General features: G+C 40.6%; 1 protein-coding gene across 2 annotated transcripts in view; it reads right to left on the bottom strand.

The window, feature by feature from the left end:
• Nucleotides 1-3379: 3379 nt before the first annotated feature.
• Mfap3l (microfibril associated protein 3 like) overlaps nt 3380-9776 on the bottom strand; it is a 43449-nt gene continuing 37052 nt past the window's right edge. For both annotated transcript variants that reach the window (XM_031339895.1, XM_031339894.1), the window contains exon 3: nt 3380-9079. In XM_031339895.1, the coding sequence (XP_031195755.1) occupies nt 8148-9079 (932 nt within the window). In that variant the 3' untranslated portion in view covers nt 3380-8147. The remainder of the gene's footprint in view (nt 9080-9776) is intronic.

Here is a 9776-nt window from a genome sequence, read left to right as displayed (position 1 = left end):
AAATATCTAAAATAAAAAAAAAAAAAAGAAAGAAAGGGAGAGAAGAGAAAGGGAGGAGGAGAGAGGGCAAACGATGAAGAGAGGAGCTGAGAACTAAGAGAGCATGTGGCCAAACAGGCAGGGTGGAAACAGAGTGCAGGGCCTGGAGAACTTTAGGGTTAGGGTCAAAGGTGAGAAGTGCTGAGTGCAGCCAGGACTTTGTAACAGGTACTTGAGATGCTGCGGGTGTCTTTGATGTGTTAATAGGCACCTAGGTTAGCCCTTTGTCTTTGGTTTCCTTCTAATCTGTTCCATGTACTCATCGAAATAACTTACCTTTGTTATAAATATTAGGCAGAAAGTAGGAAACATATGTGGAATTATAAATTGAATGAGATTTACTGACTGGAGAAAGTCATATTACCATATTAAATCTTATTTTAAATGTAATTGTATTTAATATTTATCACATTAAGAAAATTATTTAACGCTAATTGACATTAGAAAGTCAATTAGCGCTGGCTATTTAAGAAGTATCTTGATGTAACATACAAGCCATATTTTTTTTCAAATTGACTCTACTAAATCCTTGAAAACATAGTGATCTATTGAGGTAATAAATCTGTACACCTATCTCTTCCCAGCTGTTAAACAGAATTTAAGAATAGATTGATACAGAAGTCTGAGGATAATTTTATTAGAGAAGAGAAAACTAGTAAACAAACCACCTCATGTCAGGCAGGTTGTAAATATCAGCAGCTGACCAGGAAAGAACAATGGAGGAGAGAAGGTAAAATCTCACAGCATTTAAGCAAGCATGGAGGTTATATAATATATATATGGCAGACAAGCAGCCACATGCCAGTATTGGTGAGGGCTTTGGAAGAACATAAGGAAGCCCAAAGTATCAGAAAAAGCATACTTAGGTTCTGGTCTGTAGGAGAAATGAGTTAGCTGGTGACAGAGATCATGGCCCACAAACGCACAACAGCTGCATCTGCATTTTATAACCTTGAGATCTGCCTGGCACATGGAGACAAAGGACGACAGAGTGACAGAGTGCATGATCTGGCTAGCCAATCAGATGGCGCCAGCAACAAGAGGCAAGATGCCCTGGACCAATGGGGCATGGGTGGAGGATATAAAGGCACTCCCCAATTCTGCAATAAACGAGTCTGCTTCTTCTTCTCACTGAATCCGGAGTCTGCGTTGTTGGTTCTGTGCCTTCTTACCCCTTACCCGCAAGGACCATCCCGAGAGAGATGGAAAAAGAGACAGTTGTGCCATTCTGATTCAGCCTCCCAAAAGGCAGGCAGACCCAGATCAAGCTTGGGGTGGCTTCCCTGGGGTGAGGGTGAGGGTGGGGGATGGGAGAATTCCTGGGAAGGAAAAGTATAGCATCTCCTGGAAAGGAAAATCACTCTGTCTCTAGCACAGCTCAAGGCGAGTCCCCTTTCTAAGGGGTAGTCTCATGACCGGGTGATGGACTGGCCCTTGCTGGAGTGTTAGGTCTTAACTGTGGTCAGAGATTCTATTCTCAGTTTTAATGTTTTTTTATTGCTGTGTCCCCCAACACTTCATGTTAGAGGCTTTGTCCTCAGTGTGGTGGTAGTGGGATTTCAAAGAGATGGAGCATAGTGGGAGGCTCTTGGGTCACTGGGGAGTGTACTCTCAGAAGGGAAGGCCCTCCTTGTCTTCCTGTTCTATGATCTTCCCATCTACAATCCTGCCATTGCTATCCACGCTGAGAGAGAGAGCAGTCCAGGTGGGTTCTGCACAGACTACTGTGCTCTTTCCAGCAGCCAGATGTGTGAACTAACTAAACCTCTTCTTTATAGTTAGCCTGCATCACCATAGCAGGAGAAATACTAAGAATGTCTCTTTTGGAAAAAAAGCCATTCAGGAACTCACGGCCGCAACATGGCCCAGCTAATGCAATAGTGTGAGAAGGGCTCAGTCTTTTGTTAAAATCTTCTATGTTGTGTGTGTTAAATTTGGGTTCTGTTGACAGTGAAGAAGACAGTTTTATTATGGAAGGACCAAGTCATGCTTGTGACACAAAGGACCACTGGAGACAAATGTTTAAGATTTTTATTTTATTAAAAGTTTATTTACATTTCAAGTGTTATCCATGTTGCTGATTTCCCCTCCCCTGAAAGCCCCTATCCCATCCCCCATCCCTCTGCTCATCTACCCCCCTACCCCTTCCACTCCCGCTTCCCTGTCCTGGCCTGGCATTTCCCTACACTGGGGTATGGGGCCTTCACAGGACTAAGGGCCTCTCCTCCCACTGATGTCCAACAATGTCATCCTCTGCTACATATGTGGCTGAAGCCATGGGTCCCTCCATGTGTACTCTTTGGTTGGTGGTTTAGTCTGTGGGAGCTCTGGGGGTACTGGTTGGTTCATATTGTTGTTAACATTTAAGATTTTTGACAGCACCTAAAACAGTAGAATATTTTACTTCTGGGGTAAAGGATTCTTCCTTGTAATTCCAAGCAGAGATGAACTATTTGTCAGTGACATCCCAGGAAAGACTTCATCAGCTAACCTGTTATTGTTTGCTTTTCAACTCTATAACTATATGCTTCTTTGAAAGTCACAAGCACTGGACTCAACCTTATCTACTTATGAACATAGCACTCCAGAACCTGAAAAAAAAATCATCAGTACTGTTTTGGATCTTTATGATACAAATCAGCTCAAGTTTACCAGGGCAATTTTTCTCACTTTTCTCCTATCATGGTGCAGCTGACACTGTGCTCAATGATGCTAACATAAATCTCTTAAATCTTTTTGTTGTTCAAGCAAAAGCACAGACAGATGCTATATGCAATGTGTCTTGGGTAACACAATCAGCTATTGTGTCTGGCCTACCTATAGTAGTAGTTGTTCTACCTATAGCAGAATGTTCTAGTTCTTTTCCACACATTTTTAAGTCTTTTTTACTCACCTATATGACATCTAAAAGGATTGGAGCTTCTGCAGTTTACTTGGTCATGAAGAACCTACTCAATGAGTGTTTGGATTCCACCTGGGTCTGGTGGTATTCAGGTGACTCAAAGAATCTCTACTCCACATGCATTCTTTCTGTGTGATATTTGAGATGTGTGAGTTTCCTGGCCCAAATTAATTCCAGAAGGATTCTCTACTTGGTGGTATGGCTAAAATTTATACGGCAGAGATAAACTGCTCTATAAAGTTTGTCAGGGTAAAGCTAAGAGCTCTGAACTAGGATACAAATTCATTTTCCACTTTTCCCAAGAAGCACTGCAGGTACCATTAAAAAAAAAAGGTGGGTAAATGAGTTTGGAACAGATTTCATATTATTTGCAAAGCATAATTCAGGTCACAATTAAGTGTTCTTCAGGTAAGATATGACACACATGCCACACACCTGTGTAAACCCTTTATTAAAGCAACAATCAGACTACAGGATGGATCACAAGCCATGGTTTCTTTTTACTACAGTGATATCAACTTCTACCTTAGTCATTTGTTTATACCTTTAAATTATTTCTTATTTCTTTCTGATACATCTCCCATCTCATTTCTCATTTCCAGTTTAACAAAGAATGTTCAGAACTAGTGAAGCACAGTAAACCAAAACTAGATGCGAACATATTCTCTAGAACCAACTCACTCTTCATGGTTCTATAGCACTAGAGATACATTTTGCAGCTTTTATAATTGGTTAAATAATAAAATTAATTTTTCCATAATGTTCTTAGAATGATTTACTTTTTAGCTTTATTCTAGCTATCTTTAGTGATTGTAGTATTCTCAGAGCTAGCCCCTTTACATGCCCATTTTAAGGCAAAGAAAAGTCATTCAAAGAGCATCTTCCTTACATGAGATTTTCTTGTATAATAATCAATCACTTAGTCTTTTGGAAAATATAATAAATAATTATGTACTATTTGATTATTTTACCCATAAGTGATTTGATCATCAAAACCTGTTAATCTCTGAAGAAATCTTAGAAAGGTCATTAATAAAATGAACTTCATTATTGGTTTGAAGGCTTTATTGGTGAAATGTAAAATCAAGATCTTAAAGTTAACAGATGTTCAAAACTGTGTGTGTGTGTAAATACATAATGGAGTTTGAGTGATATTTAAAGACTAGCAGTAAGTGTTTAAGAAGCAACAATAGAAACAAATTACTTATGGGATTTCTGAGAGGATGTGCTAAGACATATGCAGGAAAGCAGTTGAACATACTGAGAAAATATTGTTTTAAAGAGACTTTGATGCTCGTTATGAAATGAAAACACTGGAAGGAAATCCCTAGTTCATGTAACTACTGGACTGCCATTTGAAAGTTCTAACACAGGAATAAACATACTACTTCAAAGCCTTTAAGAGACGGTAACTGATTTGATTTTCTAGACCATTTCTTCCAGTGCCATGTGGGTATCCCCATAGTTACCAACAGTGGCTGCACTAAATGTCCACTGTGCCTGTTCAAAACATGCAAGCATTCATTCATTCTTCATGCCCTACCCTCTGTGTGCAATAGAACTGAGCAGATGCCACATTGCCAGTGAATGGCAACCCAAGCCTGGGATTTAAAGCATGCCCTCACTCTGTTAATGTGATTTACATAAGCCATAACTAGATTCATTCCTCTTGTGTTCTCACCAGCTCTCATTGCCTTTTAGAAGGATATGCTAAGTTAAAGAAGGGACAAACAAGATAATGAAGGAAAAGAGATTCCGAGAGCTACTAGGTAGGATATCAGGCCTTTCAATTTTCCTTGTGAAAAAGTAATGTTTATAAGCACCTCAGACATTCTGGCTATAATGACACGACAAAACAATGCTTGGCTTGGGTGAGAACATTCGGGTATTTCTAGAGCAATTTATATACATTATGTATGACATATATCACATTTGGTTCCTAGAGATTTTAGTCAAGTATTAGTATTTCTTTTTGCCAACTGTGATGTACAAAAAGATGAGAACAACAGATGTGCCCTAAAGATATGAAAATATAAATATATTAAACAAACCATTATAAATTACATAGATTTTCCCCATATAAAATTTTGGGTATTTTTCCCATTCAGAATAAATACCATCCAAGTTTATAGATTATCTAAGATAATTAAATATGCATATGTATGTGAATCATCTTCAGAATTTCAAGAAAAAAAATTGTTAGAGGTATAAGCAGGATGAGTCAGAAACCAGAAATTGATTTTGTTTTTTAAAGAATGACTATAGCAGATCCAAAGATTGGGATTGAACATTGAGTGCTGGAGTTGAGTGTTACACTTTTAAAACTGCCTGAATGAGACCATTGCACACATGCATGTGTGTGTGTGTGTGTGTGTGTGTGTGTGTGTGTGTGTGTGTGTGTATGTGTGTGTGTGTATGTGTTCAATGGGACTCCATGAATAATTCTAAGAATGTGAATGGTTCACTTTTTGGGGAAACCATCAGTTAAGTTGATAATGAGGTCTTCCACATGTCATTCTCGTAAGACGCCGTTCTCATTTTGGAAGGCTCTGCAGAGGGATATCCAGAGCATAGAATGTGGACAGAGAAACTCCATATGAAGCCAAGATCCCTTTATGGTAGGAGATTCTTATCCCTTAGAGAGGGAGGTTTGAAAATCATGCCCCTACTCTCTATCCCACTGCAGGCTGAAGACTCCAATCTAGAAACATTGGTCACATATCTCAGCTCTTGTTTCATAGTAAATCGGCCTCCTTTAGCTTATAATCCTAAATCAGTATCTGTATGGTATGGGTACCTTGCCCTGCAGTTTCCATGAGGAATTCTACACATGGGTCTGGATGGAATGAGAACTGAATAGGATAGAGTCCACATATGGTCACAAAACATTCAATGGTTAGTCCCTGTTAGTACTCTGGGCAGATATATCAAAAGTTAATCTTCATGAAAATCATGGAGTCTGTATATTCTAAGAGCTGGGAATAAAACTTTTCTGCAGTGTAACTGAATGAAATCCCCCTCCAGAGAGCCCAAGAAGTAGTCATGGCTTCTTTTGGCTGCAGGCTATAGGTTTCTTTAGGTAATCCATAAGACATTTCAATTGGGAATTTCTCATGAAGGGTAAATAGTGATCAAACTCCAAGTCTTGTCAGATTGCTTTCCACATGAATTGTCTATAACCTTGTCCTGGTCACTTCCATAGACAATCCTACTATCGTCACTTACAGATGCCCCTGCTGTAGAGTGCATATCACACATGTACCTCCCCTAACATACCTACTTTTGTTCCCATTGACTTAAAAGGATTATTACAGTTTAAAGACTTTCTGTGAAATTCTAAGTGAGCTTCAAGTGGTCACCTACCCTACGGACCATTACCAGCTTGGTCTATTTGCACTCAGATGAAAAAGACCAATACCTCAGTAAGAAAGCAGTTGTCCATGGTCACTTCCTCTGATGTGGCCATTAAACATCTGGATCTGTTTTGATAACCCATGCAGCCTCTGAAGTCACAATCCCATCACGCCCATTACATACTATGTGTGGCCTCTGATGCCTGTTTTAAAGTTTCAGTCCCCCTTGTTTGTATTTAAAAGTAAAATAACAGCACCTATCATTCTTACTGAGATTAAATCTAAATCGGAGAAGAGAGCCTCATAATTTATTTTTGGAGGGGAACAATTCTCGATTTTATTGAAGATGCTGTGATCCTTCTCATTTGAATAAGTAATACAGCATTAAAACTGGTTCCCCAGAGATGAATGCAAAAATATTTAAAACAATCATGAAAGAGGCAAAAAAAAAAAAAAGTTTAAATATTGAGTTCTTTTTCTTAATGTGATGCCATTGGATGGGGGTGGGGGTGCACTCAGAGTTCATTCCAGTTTGCCCTGTCTTAGAAGAAAACTGAAACCCAGCCTTGCCAAAACCCTGGCAGCTGGCTATTGGCACAATCAAGTATTAAACCTCTGGATGGCTGGTTTGTCCTTTTTTCTCTAATATCAAGCTGTCTTACACATACTGCATTTTAGTGGGACAAAGAATTCAATCATTTCAGGATAAAAATCATCTATGTTATTTTCCTCATCTTGCAATGACCAACAAGTCAACTATGCAGTCTGATGGGGACCTGGTTATACTGTTCATGGAGCCACTAGTTGCTGCCTTAAATCTACTGTGGAGCCGACAATAAACTATGGGTTCTGCAAGGCCTCGTGGGAAGGTGGTAAGTTGTCCCTTCAGGAAATCATCAGACATCTCTGTCTTTGGAAGGAAATCTCCCAGGGAAAGAACCTGTCTTCATGTGGTCTTACACTCACATGTAAACCATTTTCATGAGTGCTGTTGGTATATCTAAGCATTTACAATCTTGCTGTATACTGCAGCTGAATGCTCTTAGAACTGGGCAGGCAGGTAAACTTTTTTATTTGAGTCTTAAAGTGCTACTTGGGGGCAAAGTTTTTCTCAGTTTCACAATAGCAGCTTCATTGGAAACAGAAAATCTATGAAAAATAGGTGTGAGGTTATTAAATTTTTTTTAAAGAGAAAATTAGGGAAAAGAAAAAGGAGTGCAGTAACTACTTTGGAGCATTACACAGACTTACAGATATCAGCCGTGTCAGTGACTGACACCCAAAACTCTGAGGTCAACCCTACTAAGAGAAAATAAGGACAAAGGTGACACAGAAGATTCCAGCAGAAAGAGCAATTAATATTAATATAATAACAACTACTCCATTAGAAAAGAACGGCGAAGATGATTAAAACTGAGAACAAAGTGCAACAAACCCATGTGTGAGCATTTGCTACTGTAGCAGACCTGTAATTTTCAAAGGGAAAGCAATGCAGTATGCATTTAGACAGGGCTCGTGAACTCAGAATGTCTTACAATAGTGTACTCTTGGCCAAAAGGGCATCGCCAATTAAGGAATTTGGCAGAGAATGGCCTCTACAATTCAGATCACATGGACAGATCCCTGCTCCATCTTATCAGTTCTATACCCCAGCACTCTTCAGATCCTCTTCTATTGGGGTGATTCCAGTCACATGAACTCCATGCAGGTGTCTTCCCTCTCACGGGGTGGGGCATCACTCTTACCTAAGGGATGAGCGTCTCCTGGTAAGGCTTAGCGGCAAGTGCATACTACATTTGTATTAAGGAGCAGCCCCTGATTTTCTTGATATGCATAGCTTTTCGGAGTTATGATTAGACATGGCTTTCATAAATAATGCAGATGTTTCTGTCACATGTCACTGCTGGCTCTGTTGTTTCTAGGTGTGCTGGTGGCAGTCCTCGTTCTGGTGCCTCTACAGGTGACGTCTCCTCAGACGTCAGCTCAGTGGTCGTTATGTCTGTAGAAGGCTCCGCAGTCTCTGGGGAATGTTCCTCCGATGGTTCTGTCTCCTCTTCGTCTTTGACCTCAAAGTGTCCTCCCTCCTGGTCATCCACGTGATCCTTTTTGGATTGGGGGTGAACGGAAACCTTGATGGCAATCTGCTGAGGCTGTTCATGCAATGACGAAGCATCTGAGTCAGCCGTGGGGGACTCACTTCGCTTCAGAGAGTTGGGGATTGTGTATACCTCGTCCCTATCTGGGGCTTCCTGGCCTTCTGGGGTATGCCTCACAAAATTCTGCCCCTGTTCCTCCAGCCCGACCACTTCCATGATCTCTTCCATGATCGTCCTGCAGTTCATGATGAGGGGAGGCAGGGGCACGCTCCTGGCAAGCTCTTCAATGTACCTAGCAAACTCCATGGTTTTGAATTGAGTCACTTTGGCAAGCTCTAGAGTTTTGGCTGAGGTTATGATGGGGATGCGCTTAGCGATCTCAAAAGCCTTCTGCAGCTTCTCTGCACCTTCTGTCCTAAAGAACTCATTGATGGCTTTCTCGGTCTTCTTCAGGTGGCTGCTCATCATACACAGGCGGGTGATATTGAGGATCATGACAATGGTGAAGGCCACGAGGCACACAACCATATAGTACACACCCATGTCTCCAGAGGTGAAGATGACTCTCAGGGTCACCGTGTTGTTTATAGTGCCATAGATGTTAGACGCCACACATGTGTATTTACCTCTGTCTGAGAAAGACACCTTGGTGATGTTCAGGAGGCCGCCATCCAGCATTTGCCATTTTCCTGTCAGAAGGGAGGGAAGAGATTTCAACCAAGAGTATATGATTTCCATAGCCACATAATCTTACGCCCATCTCAAAACATCGAAGGCAGCTGATGATAACATCTCACATGTGACAGATGTGCCTGCTGTATACTTGTGATACCTTCCCATTCATGTCCTCTGGGACATTTTAAGGTAACACTAATATGGGCAAAAAAACTGAGTCACAGTTGATTAAGTTTAACAACATTACCCATTTAGTAGTAGCATATATACCTAGAGGGTGGATTTGTACTTGAAAAGCTATATTCTTTTCCCTTCCCCTGATTCTTTTTGTGGTTCAAACCCAGGGACTCAAACATGCTAGCCAAGTGCTCTACAAATGGGCTACATTCCTAGTCTCCAGTGCCCCACTGCCCCATATCCATCTCTCCCAACTTCATGTCCTCCTTTTGATGTTGTCATTAATATACCTCATTCCAATTAGGGTTGTCTATATATGGGTGTGGGAACATTTGCTGGAGTTTGAGCAGCCTACCAGAGGCAAAGTCCCCTAAGGAATTGAACTTCCTTAGTAGACAGGTTTACATTGCTAACTACAAACTACAGAGTTCCAAATCTTGGTGGTAAATAAGATAAATAATGTAAAAAATGAAGTGTTTTTAAGAAAGAGTTCCTTAAGGTACCATCAACCTTTTTCCCTGGACTGGGAGCAGA

This window comes from Mastomys coucha, unplaced genomic scaffold, assembly GCF_008632895.1.
Source record: "Mastomys coucha isolate ucsf_1 unplaced genomic scaffold, UCSF_Mcou_1 pScaffold22, whole genome shotgun sequence".
NCBI classification, from domain to species: domain Eukaryota; kingdom Metazoa; phylum Chordata; class Mammalia; order Rodentia; family Muridae; genus Mastomys; species Mastomys coucha.
This window is presented reverse-complemented; position numbering and strand designations above follow the sequence as displayed.